The sequence below is a fragment of the Rhagoletis pomonella genome, unplaced genomic scaffold (genome assembly GCF_013731165.1).
Source record: "Rhagoletis pomonella isolate Grant_MI unplaced genomic scaffold, Rhpom_1.0 Rhpom_scaffold_00012, whole genome shotgun sequence".
NCBI lineage: Eukaryota > Metazoa > Arthropoda > Insecta > Diptera > Tephritidae > Rhagoletis > Rhagoletis pomonella.
The window spans coordinates 16,181,694-16,199,204 of record NW_023458566.1 but is presented as its reverse complement, the minus strand read 5'-3'; the positions used below and the strand labels follow the sequence as shown (position 1 = coordinate 16,199,204).

General features: G+C 39.5%; 1 protein-coding gene across 1 annotated transcript in view; it reads right to left on the bottom strand.

Moving 5' to 3' along the window:
- Positions 1-17,511, bottom strand: part of LOC118747947 (homeobox protein caupolican-like) — a 178,967-nt gene that overhangs the window by 81,485 nt on the left and 79,971 nt on the right. The window contains exon 2 of the mRNA XM_036482183.1: positions 8,716-9,309. Coding sequence (XP_036338076.1) covers positions 8,716-9,309 — 594 coding nt within the window. The remainder of the gene's footprint in view (positions 1-8,715; positions 9,310-17,511) is intronic.

Genomic DNA, 17,511 nt, shown 5'->3' with positions numbered 1-17,511 from the left:
CTGGGACATACTTCTGAATATTTAAGGCAATCAGAAGGTAGATGAATTGGTGAAGGCAGGGGAATGTTAAAAGGAGGTCAAACCGATAGCACTGGGTTTAAAATAGTCCGCAGAGAAATTACTTTACATTTTCTGGAACTGGCTAGATACATAATTGCCCTTACTACAAAAGGACGGAGACCTTGAATATGCTTAGTAAATCAAGGACAGAAATCTTCGGAATCGTAGCAAACATAACGGGACACTGGCCTCTAATTGGATTTGATCTAGCTGTCCGCTAGAAGATAGCGAAAAAAGTATTCAGAATTTGTTGTGTGGATGTCTAGGTTTTTCGGAAATTAAACACCAGGCGAACACCTAATAACACAACTAACCGACCTATCAGCAACTACTCGGAAGCACGGCAGCTAACCAACCATAACTTACAGGATATGTACCTGGAGCGTACGGACCCTTAAAGGAGAAAAATTCCTACGCATGACTGGCTGATGTAATTTAGTTTGAGATGTACGGTGGGAGAAAGATTTCATCGCCGAGCTTTGCTGATCACCCCGTAAGCGAGCATCTTCCCACAATTCGTATTAAAGCTAACTAGATTATTATATTGAATATTCCTTCGTTTGCGTCCACGCCTCGACTGAAGAGAAGGTTGAGGTGACCTAGGAACTCTTCTGGAACCTGTTTGAGAGTGATGCCGGTTCACGGTGATCATGCAAGGGCTCTATAGCCGCACCCGAACCGAAACCCTGGTTCGAAATCCAAAAAAAAAAATCGGTTTGCCCAAAGAGACAGAAAAGATACGAACCGCTGAACCTAACCGACCAAATTTTTCATCAGATCTACGTTCTTGCCGTTAACAGTTATGATTCCGAAAAAGTAGTGGAACGGGTATTAACACCAAAAATAATGTCAACCTTGTATCCTCTTGTGTGTATGGCGTCGAGGCGTAAACGGTGACATCATTCGAGGGTTCGAAAGAAATATTTTGCGTGAGATAGACGATGGAACGATGGCCCACGTGTATGAGGTTTACAACGACATTGACATACATAATTCAACGAATCAAAAAAAAATAGATTTCAGCTCTAAAAATATGCAATGCGGTATCCGTTGGTGGTAATAAAGGATTTAGCCTATGTATTTAAAATTGACGTCAGCTGACACACAAAGCGATGAAAATGCTATCATTGAATTTGAATAGCTATGAACGTAGCGTATACTTTGAATACCCACATTCGTAGAAATTCGGATTCAAGATCGCATTTTCGCAAATTTCACGAAAAACCGATCTATAATGGATTCGGCGATACATCCCGTTACAAAAATTGGAAATATGAACATTTTATTTCTGGTCCGCGTCACGTGTTACACCCCAAATGCATTGTGCATCTGTGTATAATGACGACATTTACTGAGCTACAAAAATACAAAAAATAAAAATAAAAATAAACAATTCTTCGCCTTTACTATTAACCACTACATTGCAAATTAACAAAATGAAAGTAAACATTGAATTTAATGCATTATTATTGTGCGAAAGTTTTTCCACTTTGGACAGCAGCCCGTTATGGTTGAAATTTACGGATTTTTGTCGTGACTTTTGTTGAACACTTCATTCAATTAATATTTTTATTCAATTTGTTTTTTTCTGAATTTTCATATAGTATATCATTTAGTTATATATTATTTGCTTCTTATTTTATGATTTATGCTAACGTTGCTTATTCACGCGATTTCACTACAAAGTCGCTTACTTACGAAACAATGCTACTTGCATACATACGCATGTACATATGTGCGTTCATACATATGTTTGTTTTAGTATTTTCATAACGAAGGCATATACTTACGTACATACGTTTATTACTTTGAAATGCATTTAGTGATGTGAAACTTAGTAAATAATAATAAATACAGCACCTAGCCACTGTACGAATATTTAAGCCAGTAGGTATATCAACGAACACAAAAGCAGCCAACTAATTACCAGCAAGGGGCAATTCTTCTTCATGAGCGTACAGATATATGTTTGTTTGTATTTATATAAAACAACAAACTTATGCACAAAAGCTGCAAAGAATGTGCGTTGCACATGCGCATACACTCGAGTGCACGTCTCGGCACAACGTTTACGGGCCGCACGCACGCAACACAACATACTTACTTGCTCGTATATGTATGTATTTTATTTTTGCTGATACCTATGCGATGCGACTTAATGTATAGTCAAAACAATTAGATCGCTTAATTAAGAGAAGAGTGCATCTTGCGGCTCGCACATGAGCGCTAATGCACCGCCGCCATCCCCAATCGATTTCACGTGCGTTTTCACGCTTCAAGAAGTGGGCGTAAAAGCAAGCAAAAAAATAAAAATAAATAAACAATCGCGTAACCACTGCCAAGAAAATGTGGAGTTTATAAAAAACTTGATTGCTTTCGTATATTTATGGGATGGCTGACAACAAATGCGTTGAAATATGCTCATCAATTTTTGCTTAGCATACTCGCTTTTTTTTTTTGCGTGCGCACTTACATACATAGTTAGTTAAGCAGCTGCTGCCAGTCAGCCTGAAATGATAGATATGATTGCTCATACGCTCCGTTGAGCGAGCGGCTGAAGCGGGCGGCGATGGTTGGCAGCGCAAGTTAAAATGATGACGTTGATGTGCCATGGCAGTGACTTTGCGGTCAATAAATGTAGGCAGATGTGCGTTTTTGCAATTATTCATGCAGCTATGAAGTTAGTGTTGTTGTTATGGATGCGTTAATTACCCAGCGCTCAACTGCGTGCGTAGCTGGAAATGATGGCATTGATTGGGATGCTCCCTGGCAGAAGAGTGCCAAGGCAGCTAACGGCATATGCTAATGCCACTAAAACAGTTAAGGAAAAAGTTGAGCCAAGCGACACGCACTCCAACGGCAACATGCGACTTGCGCTCGGAAAAACTAAAAACAAAAGCTTGTTGAAGATTTTTTCCCGTCTTTTTAATAAATTATAAATAAATTCATTGCTTTTAATGACGTTGTGATGGCAACTGCACATACATACATACATAAGCAAACCTATCATTCGTTAATGATGATAAAATTCGCACGCACGCACGCACCACAACGCTGCAATCAACAACAACGACACGAAAGCCAGCGAGCAGGGAGAGGCCAACATTAAACCAAAGCTGTCCATTAGAAGTACATACATACATACATAGGTAAATGGAAAAAAATGAATAATAATAAAAAATTGCAAATTTTAAGTTTAATTAAAAATTTGCTATCAACGTCTTGCCAACATTTACACACATAAATTCACACAGCTCGCACTACGCAACGCAACTGCAGGCGTAAGCAAAACAAACAAAAACAAAAACAAAGCAAACGGCCTCATAAGGCCCCATTCTGCTTTAACACTCAATTTTCCACAAATTTGCACATACTATCGCCATGGGGGTGTGCCAGCCACATTCTAATGCGCAACAATCACTTTTACGCTGTAATTACGCAGCGCGCAATTTTTAATTTTATATTTCGAATGTGTTCGCAGCTGGATTTAAATATACTCATTTGCTTTGATTGCCACATTCGCAAGCGGCGAGTGATTATTGCAAACACATACATACATATCTAGATATCTTACATACATATGTATGTAAGCATATACATACAAACAAATAAGTTAGTATAAGCAATTTAGGTAACTCAGACCAATTGTGATTCACTTAGTCTACATAACTACTCGAGAACAATGCGCTTCAATTGGCTTCACACTCCTGCCTATTGCATAAGTATGTATGTATGTATGTATGTATGTATGTATGTATGTATGTATGTATGCATTCGTATACGAATGAGTACGGCTAGTTGCTATAAATATTTATTAGTGTTTATATATGTTTTTTTTAGGTCTTTAGCAATGATGAATAGCCGTAAAGCATGCCATCTTGGTTGCCGTGAGTTAGTTGCAAGTCATTCGCTTAAAATTGCAAATTGTACAAAAAGGTACAAAGCCAAGTGACATGAAGCACCGCTGTGAGGCAACAAATGGCGCTGACGGCATATCTCGCAGTTAATAAATAAGATATAAACGTAATAATAACATTAGGGTGGTTCTTAAAAAAATCAAATGAAAGATTTTTTTCAGTCTCACGCCTTCAATCGGCAACACCACTGTCATAGATATCACATATAAATTTTGGTCCCCATTGGAGACGGTTAAGACGTCGTCATAGGGTAATCTGAACTTTGACCCCTGTGCGACGCGCCTTAACCGTCTCCAATGGGGCCAAAATTTATATGTGATATCTGCGACTATAGTAGCATCGACATTGGGGTTGAGGCTTAGGAAATTTGGTGTAAAAACGTGCTTCCTACATTTAAGGACCACCCTAATGTACATATGTGAGTTATTTCTATACATGTATGTATGTGTGCATGGGTATATGCAGTTCAATTTGTGATGTATGTCTGAATAAAGAAATCTCTGCAACAATGTATTATTTTTCTGAGTAGGGTTGCCACCTATTAAAAAGTTGAAAGATTTTTGCCGTTCGTTGCATTATAAAATTAAATATCAAATGAAAGGGCCTGACCTTCGCATGTAAAAAAGCTCTAGTTTTTTAATAGGGTTGCCACCTATTTAAAAAAAATACTATCTTCTATACATAGTATAAAGGAAAGTCGAGATATTTTAACCACGCTAGTCTAAAAAACTACTGAACGGATTTATACGAGATTTTTTAAATATAATCTGTATCGATAGGAATATTATCTTTAGTACTTTAAATTCCTATAGGGTTGCCACCTATTTCAAAATGAAGTATGTATATACATATAATACGCGAGGGCATTTTTTGTTAATGGCATTAGATTTGCACAGTTCATTCAATTAAAAAAATGAGGTGTCAAAGGAAAAGGCTTGAGCTTCATATTTTCAGTAAGGTTTTATTTTTCGAAGGGGGTTGCAGCCTGTGCGAAAAATTAAAAAATGTGGGCTGTTCGTTAGATTACAAGAAACGATACCTGACAGGGCTTGGCCTCCAGATGTGCAATTATAGATTATTTTTTAGTAGGGTTGCAACCTGTTTAGTTGTCAATCGCACCTTATTTAATATCTACACATTCATACGAGGCCGGCTAGTAATGTATATGTATTTTTTTTTATAGAAGTATAGCTCTTTTTCTAACTAAACCCATTTAATTCATATTTAAAACTTTGTGCAAAAATTATTTTTAACACATTTTCTTCCATACAAAGTACGTTCGACAATTTTTTTTTTTTGTATGGAACAAAATGCGTAATACATTCAAAATAAAAATTATCAAAACTCAACGCGATTTTTTAAGTCGGAATTTTATTTATTTATTGGACTAAATTTTGGACCAGCAAGGTCTAAGAGAGTTGGCCTCTGGAAGCCACATCTACTTTTTAACGGTGTCATCACGGTTGCTCGAATGGAAGTGAGTACCAAAGAACTTTATCTGCCGCATCTTCCCCGATGAGGGCGAATAAAAAGCAATGTAGAGCGGCTGAAACACCTTGGAGTTAGCCTGTTAAAGCTAGCAGAGATGGACTTCCATGCCTTTTTATTGCAATTTGCGTGAGGAAGTCCGATTAGATAAAAAATCAGTGGGAACTCATGATAGGAAACGCTGCATGGAAGATGATGAGGGGGAATCATCTCAACACCTGCTACTCTGGTCGCTAGCCTTTGCGAAGCTAAGGTTTAAGCACCTTAGGGATGGACAACATTGGCTTGAAGCGCTTCGTTGCGAGCAGGGAGCGTTTATGGTGCAAGAAATAATAGGTGTTGCAAATGTCCCTTACCCTTCCCCTACCCTCCCTTCATCTTCCGGACTCCCTGTGTCCTTTTTCGCTCTCCCCTATTAAGGGTATCACAACGGATAGCAAATGGCATTCTCGTTTCCACAAAAAATTTTGTTTCTTCATTAGTGTTTGTGCTTCGATGGCAATGAGAAGGTAACATTTTTCGGTAGAAACGAGAAAGCTACAGGTCCTTACCTAATGTGCTGCAAATTGTCGTGTAGAAAAAACATTTATTTGTGTAAATATTATTCATAGTATCCACAAATAATCTAGTGAAAGACTTTAAGCATATATATGTACCAGTATTAAGTTCTATTGCTCAACCGCTAAAAATCGCATGATCATTGAAGAAAGCCCCACATAATCATAATCAGTTACGTTGATTACCAACAGATTACGCAGATACACAAATACAAATAAGTATGGATAAGTAGATACATATGTACATACATACGTATGTGTATAAATGTGAGTTTAATTTTATAAGCAAGCTTAAAGAAATAATCTCGAGACAAACTTAAAACAAAACCACAACAAAATGTGTGGAATCATGTTACATTACAAAAACAATGGCGTAATTAACAATAAAGCCAACAACAACAACAACAACAACGCCAATACATGCAAAACTAATTGCAAAACTAATTTGTGACATTTACAATAATTGTTGTCATAACATGAGCACATTAACCCGACAGACGGACGGACGGCCATCAGAAAAGACAATACAGACAAATAGACATACATACATACATACAAAAATGTGAACAAGTCGAGATGCATAAATATTATGCATTGGTACGTACATACATATATACTAGTTAGAAAAGTGCCAACAGAGGGTGGAAGCCAGTTGATAGGCATCGAAGCTCAGCTACTCATTCGGCTTCATGCGGTTCAGCGATGAGTGGAAACCTGAGAAGCGTAAAAAAACAGCAGATGCAGCAGACGCATCCGAAGCAGAGGCGGAAAAAGTATCTACTAAATATGTATACACATAAGACTTTTATGTGTAAATAATACCGGCAAGAGAATAACAATTAAAACAACAACACAACACTATACTAAACAATAACAATAATCGTCAAAGCTGAGCAACGCTGCAATGCGCTGGAAGACACACAAAATGCTTCTAGCTGCAATGCAAAAAAAGGTGGAATGCATGCGCGGCAGTGAGAAGCACTGGTGCCAGTAGCGCTGAGTTTTTCTCGTCACTTTGGATTGAGTTCAAGTGATCGGAGAACCATCATCATCACCAGATTTGAAATTCGTGGTAAGTTTTTAAAAGCTGGTAACCTACAATGTGTAAGTACGAAACGATAACGATGTGTGTGAATTAACGATAATAATGGATAACGATAACGTTAACGTTAAATGTAACGAAACTGATAACAATAAGTCCGATATAAATAACGATTATAAAAACCAACGGCAACTGTAAGACTAGTTCATATTTGAAGTCTAAATAACCAATTCTGAATAAAGAGTTCGTCTTGTAGTTCAGATTTATCCTGCATGGTATATGTATTTACAGTAGGAAAAGAAGTTGCAACGCTACTCACAACTCGTTTAGATGCAACAACAATCAAACAAAAGTGTAATAAAAACAACAGTGAACAATAATGGTAATAATGAAAGCCGTAATAACAACGTCAATGGCATAAAAGCTCCGTGAAGCATAAACCTTCAACTTGCAACAAATGGTATTTATTTCTAATGCAAAGCAAAGTCGAGCGAACGAGGAAAATCCAAACAAAGCAAAATTAGTGGAAATGGAAAATGCGAAATGCGAAATGCAAATCCGCAAACCGCTGTCGAACAAGAAAAGTACACCAACAATAAACCGCGCAGACAGACAGCATAAATACATACATATGTACATACTGACATACATATATATAGAGATGTGTACACAAACATTCAAGTAGTGTGAGTAAAATGTGCGATTATATTAAGCAAAAGCGCAGCAAAACAAACAACAAGAACAACAACATGCAAACTATGTAGGGACCTCATATTAAAAACAAAAGCAAAAACAGCAAACAAAATGACAGTGACATTTCACTGGCTCTGCAGACATTTGCCCCAGAATGTGACTGTGTGGACAATGGCGTTGGCGTTGGCTTTGGCGTTGGCATAGCAAGTTGTTTGTTGTTGTTTAGTTGAGGGGTGATGGTGTGCGCCAGAATTAGCCACAAATGCCCGCAAAGTAACAAAAACAAATGTACACAAAATACGACACACAGAAACGACAAATATGGAAAACAAATTCGAAAGCGAAAATAAAAATAAAAACAAATGCAATAAAGCAAGAAATAGACAACAAACCGCATGTAAATGGCAGATCTGAAAAGAGCGGAAGTGAATTTATTTCAACATACAGACATACATACATACATATATATGTATTCCGATAGTCAATATATGTACGGTGTGCACGTGGAACTTATATATATGGTATATATGTATGTATGCATGAACGTAAGCTTGGCTTGGAAAAGAGCGCAAATATACCAAAAGAATACAGCTATTCATACGTGTTTAAAGACCAAATGATTACGGTTCTTCATCACAAGGCTTTAAGTTTCATATCAGCTACCGTTTGACTAATAAAGTCCAGAGTTCTTTCGAGCATGGAGAATCGGTGCTTTAGACATTCTTCGGCCTAGGGCGAGCACTCGAAAACACCGTCAGGCATTAGAGAGCAAAAGTATCAAACTGACTATCCTATTTTAGACTTAAATTGCTGAAGCCGAAATAGGCGGCTGAGTGGTACAATTGAAAACAAAGAAGAAAAGCGTCTAACTTGTAGCGTATTACAGGAATTCTTCATATAAGCATACTTAGTTTACCTATAAAGAATAATTAACTATGTATCTTTAAAAATAGCTTACCAAACTCGAGTAAAACGGTCCACTGTCCACACTAATACTGGGATACGGGTTCTGTTCGTTCGAAGGATATGGAGTACCGTATACGCCCACAGTGGGCGTTTGAGCGCCCGCTGCTGATGCTGCCACTGCTGCCGCCGATTGCATACGCGCATAACTACTTAACGCCAAACGGGTTGGATCATATTGACACGAACAAACCGTTTGCCCCGTCATCGGATCTGTCATTACAGGTCGTCCATTATCACAGCAAATTGCAGTAGAGGCGAGCGGGTGTTGTTGCGGTTGTGGTATGCTCGCCATTGTACCGGCCGTTGGACATGTGGCATACGGCTCAAGAGAACCACTGTCGATGCTACCACTAGCGCTGCCGCTACTACCGGCCGCACAAGGTCTGTCATGGTTGGAGGGCTGCGAAGCTGGATCTGGTGTTAATGTACCGCTATTATGATCATTGCCACCGGTACTACTAACATTGCTGTCGTGTCCATTGGATGGTGGACTGATCGAGGCGGGCGGGTGAGCGGGCGTTGTAGCAGCAATGGGCGATTGCGATATGGGATGTAGAGTTGAGAGCGCACCGCCAGCTGAGAGATACTGAAAAGAAGACATGGGTCAGTGAAAATCAAAAACGGTAGTGTGTTTTTAATTTTTAACTAAATAACTTATTATAAATAACTAAGAAGTAGATGCCATAAAATATAAGCAAAAAAACATACAAATTTATATATTGATGCGTACCTCTCAACGAGTATCCCAGTAATTTGTTCATGTTTTTTTTACTAACGCCTATCGAGATACTCAGCTACAGATCGCTGAAGTGCTTGATTCAAAGAATACTTACAATCGAGATTAATGGCCAGGCTATCGACGTTTGTATCTTAACCCATTAGTGACTAACGTTACATATATGTAACAGTAACATAGATTTAGATAATCATACACGAAAATAACTTTGAACGACTATAATTGGATTTATGCGTACGTCAATACGAGAGTGTATGCATAAACTTTACGACGAAGCGTGGTGGGATCAGTTTACTGAGAACCACCGAAGTGAATAGAAGTTTATAGTTTGTGTGATTTTCTTGTGTGCCCTTTTTTTGCAGTTATGAGAAAGCGCAAAATGTAAGTAATTGTTTTCAAAGGTTTTTTCACTTTTTAGGGAGAGTTTTCGTGCAGGTTTATTCAGTGCTGTGATAACGAAAAATTAAAAAACCAAAACAAAAAAATATTGTGGATTTTCTTTGTGTTTACACCTTTAAAAGTCAGCGTTACATATACGTAACGTTGGTCACTACTATAACAAGTGCCCTTATATTTTTCTTTGCTTCGTTTTTATTTATTTAAGTGATGTTTTACGCACTGAAGAGATCCTTGAGCTGCTAGAAACACAAAGTGACGATGAACGTGCCATAGAGAAGATATTTTTAGAGCCACCGGATGAAGAAAATTTTTCAGACGAGGATTCCTCAAATGAAGATGAAGGAGGGACATCGAGAAATTTATCTAAAAGACAGAGGATGACTAATTGTGAAGTGGTATATGCAGGAACGTTCGACGATGACTTCGAAGAAGATAATCATGTAGCTGAAGATGAGCTGGCAAAATACATCAAGGATGTGCTGGAACATTCTTCGTCGAATGTGGAAACGAACCTTCTTGAAACACCTCCTCGTTTGAAAAAAGGATTGCCTACAACATCATCTTATAAGAACAATACATCGATGACTGAAACTTCGCAATACACTGCATCAAATCCCGTTGAAGTGGCAACAAGCTCTCATCAAACTACACCTCTTGTTGTGGAAATGGCGACAAGTTCGCAACAAATGACACCTCCTTTTGAACAAGTGGCAACATCACCTGAATCAACTCCACAAAAACTTCCTGAATCGTATGTGCGATTAACTCCACCGAAACTGCCACGTCGTACGCCACCGAGAATCACAAAACCTCCAGCAAAACGGCAAAAAAAAGTCAACCAGTTCCAGTCGCTTCAATGAAGCAAACACGGTCACGAGCGATTATGAATAAAGACTTGAATTGGGTTGCACAAGAGGAATATGCCAGACCACTGAACATTTTCCCCGATTTGGTCTATCCAACGGCATATGATATTGCACCTTACACATTTTTTGAAAAATTCTTCGATGATGAAGTAGTCAATTTGCTGTGTGATCAAACTAATAAATATGCTTGTTCAAGGATCCAAACAAGCCCAGCCCAGCAATTACACCCCAAGAAATGCGAGTATTTCTGGGGATTCTCATTGTAACTGGATATCGTCCTGCCCCTGCCAAAAGGGATTACTGGTCTGAGGAAGATGACATGGGTAGTCGTATGATTCAAGAAGCCATGAGACGCCATCGTTTCGAAACGATACACACCAACCTACATTTTGCGGACATGTCTCAGTATGATGAGAAAGACAAAATATGGAAGCTTCGTCCACTCACCGACAAACTGAAAGAACGCTTCCGAAAGAACTTTGTCCCAGAGCAACATCTCTCTTACGATGAAAGTATGGTGGAATACTTGTAAGCAGTTCATAAGAGGAAAGCCTGTGCGATTCGGCTATAAAATGTGGTCGCTAAACACACCTCAAGGCTACTTGATAAATTTCGAGATGTACCAAGGTTCAAATCCGAGGATCAACCCAGCGTACATAGAAAAGTATCCGAAACCAACAGCACCGCTCTTCTGTATGCTGGACGAGTTTGATGAAGAGGTGAAACAGTATCCTTTCTCGATCCATTTCGACAATTTGTTTACAAATGGAAACGTCCTCTTGGGATTGAAAGAAAGAGGCTACGAAGGTACAGGAACCATTCGTGAGAACTATGTTCCGAAATCTTGTATTCTTCCATCCAAAAAGGAACTCATCAAAATGAAAGTTGAACGTGGGTGGACAGACGGTGTGAAATTGGAAAAGGCGGATATTTACTTCACCAAATGGAACGATAATTCCATTGTCACAGTAGCGTCTACAATATACGGCATACATCCTATATCAACTGTTCCGAGATACTCCCGTGAAGTGCGTAAAAAGATAGATGTTCCACGTCCTTTGGCAATTAGTCGTTACAATAGCTTCATGGGTGGAACAGACCGAATGGATCAAAACGTCTGCACTTATCGCATATCAGCCAGAGTAAGAAAGTGGTGGTCATCAATTTTTACTTGGCTTGTTGACGTCTCTATGCAGAATGCTTGGATCCTACATCGCAAAGGTGGAGGCAATATGTCTCAACTTCAATTCCGCCAATCCACTGCTAGATATTATTGCAGAACTCTCGGTGTTGCGAAACCACCTGGCGGTTATCGTCGACCAAAAATTGATACCGAATTTGAAAATTCACGATATGACTGCCAGGCGCATTTCATAGCAAGAATTCCACTTGGAAAGAGACGAAGATGTCAAGGCTCCAATTGCAAATCTAGTGTTACAACAGAATGTGTAAAATGTAATGTTGGATTGTGCGTTGATTGCTTTCAACATTATCACTTTATAGCTATAAACTAAACATTACAGTTTATTTTTTGTTTACTTGTAAGCCATGTACCACTTATTTGCCCGTTTATTTTTTATGTTACTTTATTCAAAGAAAAATCAATATGAGCCTTTTTATATAAAATGGATTATTTTGAGTTACTTTTAATTTGTTTTAGAAATAAAAGTGCTATTTATTTTTAATAAATGAAAGTATATACATACTTGCTGTTCATTCGCACAATTCGTATGGAAGTGACCAACGTTACGTATATGTAACTGCCCAGTCTGTCTTAACCCCACGCACAAAAAAAAACAAAAAAACTTTTTGTCAATTTAAGAGGCTAAATATAGTCTCTAAACAAAATTTCAACAAAATCTATCCACTTTTAGGTTTCTGTCATTAATGGGTTAAGTAAGGCTACCTCGTCAATACCTTTTCTGTGTTCTATTTTTTACTTGGCTGATAGAATAAATTATGAAATCGAGAAAGGAAATTAGACCAAATATTCTATGGTTCGTAATGGCAAAATTAGGTTCATCAAAATATTGAAGAAGTTCGCACCAAGAGACATTAGCTAACAATGGCTTTGTTCCTGATAAATACTTTATGAAAAGCTTTTCGCAAGCTTACCTTAAGACACAAACCTTTTACCTTATTTATTTTAGAGCCCTTGGGACCGTACAAAAATCCAGTAACCAACCGAATGATTCGGATAGGGATTCATATCTGTCGGTTGACTCCATTTCTACGCCACTCCTAAGGCCAACTATGGTGTCCGCTACGCGCAGCTCTCCTAAGATACATATAGCCTTAAACTATAGCACATAGCAGTTTGCAACCCCATTCACCCGCTTTAATATCATAGCACCCTGGAAGGACAAAACCAAAGAATAGTTTCCCACACAGAAATGTAACAAACCGAGGGGTCTGAAGGGAAAGTACTGAGATTCCTGTGTTTTCAGTAGCCCACCATCCAGCGTATAGCGTATGTTTATATTGCTGTGGATGGGCACCGAATCAACTTGATTACCTGCAGTTGGTCCAAGAGCTTCATCAGAGCGCACCTGCCTAAAGCTATCAAACCACTCCAAGGTATCGATCCTCGTCTCACCGATCAGAGGGATCAGAAGGGGCTCGTACATGTGCAGAAGTACATTTTATGGATGAGTTCAATCAGTTTGGATTTAGTCACAGAATAAATTTGGAAAGGTGAAGGTCGCTAAAGACCCACGAGCATTGAACAAAACTTCAGTAACATCGATGAAATTTGTCAAAACGCACGGAGTCGGAGGTCGAACCTTTGCAGCGATAGCAAAAGATCGGAATATCACAGGCATCATAGACGAAAACAATGAAACATAAATAATCACTAAGTAGCTATAGAACTCGGTCCAACCTGCATTGTCAAAAGTAGTGCCACAAGTGAAGCAGAGCAACCCAAGTCCACCCTCATCATGTCCAAAAGCCGGTAGTTATCTGATTACGTAAATTGCCTCTTTGTAACATTATGGAACTCCACATGGCTGCGATCGAGAAAATAGCGTAAGTTTACCAACAAGATGAAAGTTTTTGGAACTAGTAGAATTATGATGCCGATGCCGACGCTGACTTATTCATTAACTGGCAGATGCGTTTCGTAAGCCATATCCAAGCTGAAAATACCAGTTCAATTGAAAGCAAAATTTTTAGCTGGCCAGTACAGAACTAGATGGTTTTCTCTGCTGGGTTCCACATACATAACTGAGCAATTCTGCAGACCACTGAGCAATTGTTTTTAGGTCCTTGCCGTCGTTTGCCCTACTCAAAGCAAAATATATATTGAATTTACGACTTCCTTATCGGCATTTGAGCGCAAGCATACATTTTCACAAATATTTACTTATACTTTCATTACATATATGAGGCAATAGTAAGCCAACCATTGTCCTGTTGGCAACCCTGCCAAAGCAAAAAGCAACAACTCAACCGTTGCACAGTTGCCTTTTGGCGGCATTTTTCCTTTGAGGGCCTTAAAAATTTGTCAAAGCCTGTCACAAATTTGGTCGCTGATGGATTTACGATAATAGTGCAGTCACTACTGCCAAAGCCAACAACAACAACATGCTTAGAGTCACTGCGGACGGCATTCAGCAATTCGCTTAACGGCTCAATTGGGGTTGACGGCTCGCTTTGTTTTGAGCTGCACTTGCATGTTTGGCCAAAAACAACAACTGGCTGTGGCGACCGGTGGTCAGTGACCAGTAGCTAGTGGCTAGTGGCTAGTGGCTAGTGGCTAGCGGTTTGGTGGTCACTGTCTCGTTGCATATGTATGTATGTATGTATGTATGCAGGACAGAGTCGTCGCATAAGTTGCGCGTTGCGCGTTGCGTTGTGCTAACTTTAATTGCCAATAATAAATAAAGGCGCGACGCGAACCTTATTCGGGTGTAAATTATGTGCGAACGTGGAGATTATGAAAATTGTGTAATAAAAGTTAAGCACCAGACAAAAGCTACATACATAAGTGAGCGATGGAATCGTTAAAATGCATTTATCTGTGTGTGTGTGTGTGTGTGTGTGCTCGCAATTCATTGCACCAACAGAATGGCAGCCAAAGCAGCAAAGTTTTTAGAATGCCTCTTTTATTTTGATTTTGCTTCGCGATGGCAGCATGAAAAGTAAAATTGTATTGCTAATTTTCAGCTTTTGTTGCTCTCTGTTTGCTTTGCTAATGAGCCACATAACGCTGTCAGCTTAAGCGCAACTTAATTGCCAGCTGCTGCCCACGAATTGGCCTAAACAGAAGCTCGGGCGCTTATGGGAGGGGCAGCGAATCGAGGTGAATGAGGCAATGCAACTGTGGCATCGACTAGTGCACATGCATGTATGTATGTAGATATTCATGTATTTGATTGCCACGCTACGTCGAATTGGCAAAAACAACACAATCTAATTGAATTAGTTCTCATTATAATAATATTCATATAATTGCATTGCAAAACGATGCACTGAGGCGCGAAGTGCCTGCCAAGTGCGCCAACTAAATTGCTGTGGCTGCACGTTTTGACGGTTTGGAGTAATCCGAAATTAATAGAAGTGGCATTGTTGTGCTAAAGAGTGATATAACCTGTCAGCGGGTATGAACGAATTCATATTTCGAACCTCAAAGTGGAGAGGGATGAGCTGGAAAAACCTCGTTAAATCCAAGGTTCCAAGATAAAGTTGGATTGCCTTACTTAAAAAGCATTAAAAGTCTACTGTAAACTTTTCAGTAAGCTGCATCATGGGCTGGTTTCCGGGTTCAAACCCAACACCCCCAGGCTAACTTTGTGAAATTCTGTACATCCGCTTGTATTCTCCACATTTTGACCTTCGACCTTCCAAACTTATTTTCGGAATAACTCAGAACACCTTCATATTCTTGACCATAAAGTTACGAACAATCATAGTTTAATATATAAACTAATAATAAACTAAGGGGACTAGCCACTCCGAAAATCTTTCCGGCCCGAATTGACTACTACTCATCAATTCTATGTCCGAGTCAATATTTCATTTCTCACATTACCCCAAAGAAGGACTGAGCGGCGTATATTATCTGGAACAATGGCGCTGTCAATTCATTCGCAGATAGATCGAAGATGGATGGAAAGATAGAGGAACTTGTCGTTTGCGAATGTTCCCCATGATCTTCAAGTTTGAGCTGCCGGAACATTGCAGTGTTTTCCAAGCTGAGGTTACCGCAATAAAGAGAGCGCGTTAGGTGAGCATTAAAGTATAAGGAGGGAACCATATAGCCTCTTAGGTAGGCGGTAATCAGGACCCCTAGTCCCTTGATGATATGTGCGTTCGAAACCGGTTAAGGAATGTCTGAATTATCTCGCAGTTGAATCAGACTGCATCAGTGACCTACCTGTCCGGAGCGATATGGCAAATAATTTCATGAGCTAATGAGCTTGCCATGACAGGGATACTCTGTTGGAGCTTTTTCCGAGTAGGGTGAGGGCAGAGGTTCCACTGGCCAGATGTAGTGTTCCTCTGGACAGATGTGTTTTCAGTCAGCTTAGCTAATGCTGTGCGTGCGAAAACCTTAGTGGCTAAATCCTTCTCGCTATAGAACGGGTATATCGGTAAGCTATTAAAATTGAACAAGTCATATCTCTCGCTATCGGTGGGAGTTCAAACTGGTCATTATTCAATCGAAATCCATCCCTACAGTAGCAGCTGTATGATGAAGTGAAGTCATATCGACATCTTCTACTTTCTACTTAGCTGCTCAGCTTGCATTTACGGTTCAAACACCTGGGGTATCACTTTTTACTCGCCACCGGCAAACTGACGCTGGTGGAACTTCATTATTTTTGTAAGCAGCTGATTGTCGCGAGTGAGAGTAGTGGTCTAATTTCTGCCGGACCATCAGTTTAGATGTTAACTTGGATGAAGAGAATACCTTCATAGGCCTTAACTGGATTTCGTGGCGGAAGCCCTATTTTGGAAACACGATGTTTCTCTGTCCTACACACCTCGCCTAATATTCCCTTGTGGAATTGAAGTGCGAGCAAGCACAATCGGATTCAACATCGGGTAGACCATCCCAGGCCAGCGGAACATCTTTTTAAGAAACTCTGATTGCATGTAAGTAGTTTGTTTAAGGACTTCTGTAGAGAGGTAGTAAGCCGAACTTGACCTCAAATTTTGGATTTCTTACGACTAATAATAATAGTCTGGCGCTGACACATGCTTATGTTAGTATTTAGCCGAGCTTCTCCTCCAATTTCTGGCGTGCGCTTTGAAGCTGTCACACAAAGGGGAGGCGATTGTATTTTTATGAGAAGCTGTTTTTCATGGCAGAAATATACTCGGAGGTTTGCCATTGCCTGCCGAGCGGCGAACGCTGTTAAGAAAAAACATTTTTTCTAAATTTTTTTTGCGATGTTGCTTACTACTAATTACGCGTATTTGAAAGTATTTTACGGTGAAGACTAATCTTACATTATGACTTTCAGAATTTTGTTAAACTAAATATTTTCACCTGTCCTTTGCATCAAAATTTGCGCAAACCGTTCAGAATGCAATTATAGCCAGCTATCAGCAAATAGAAGCTATCAGGTTGCGTGCGCTTCGGGCGAGTGACGAGGTTTTAACGGCTCGACGCGATCATTTTACAGCGAACAAGCGCGTAATATATAATTTTCTACGGACACCCAATATGCAGTCGCAGAGACATGGAAATTCCTTTAAGCGCGCACTTAGCACACACTTAAAATAACCGTGGAGCGACCGGCCGGTTGAGTGGCAGCCACAACAGCAGCAGCAAAAAAAA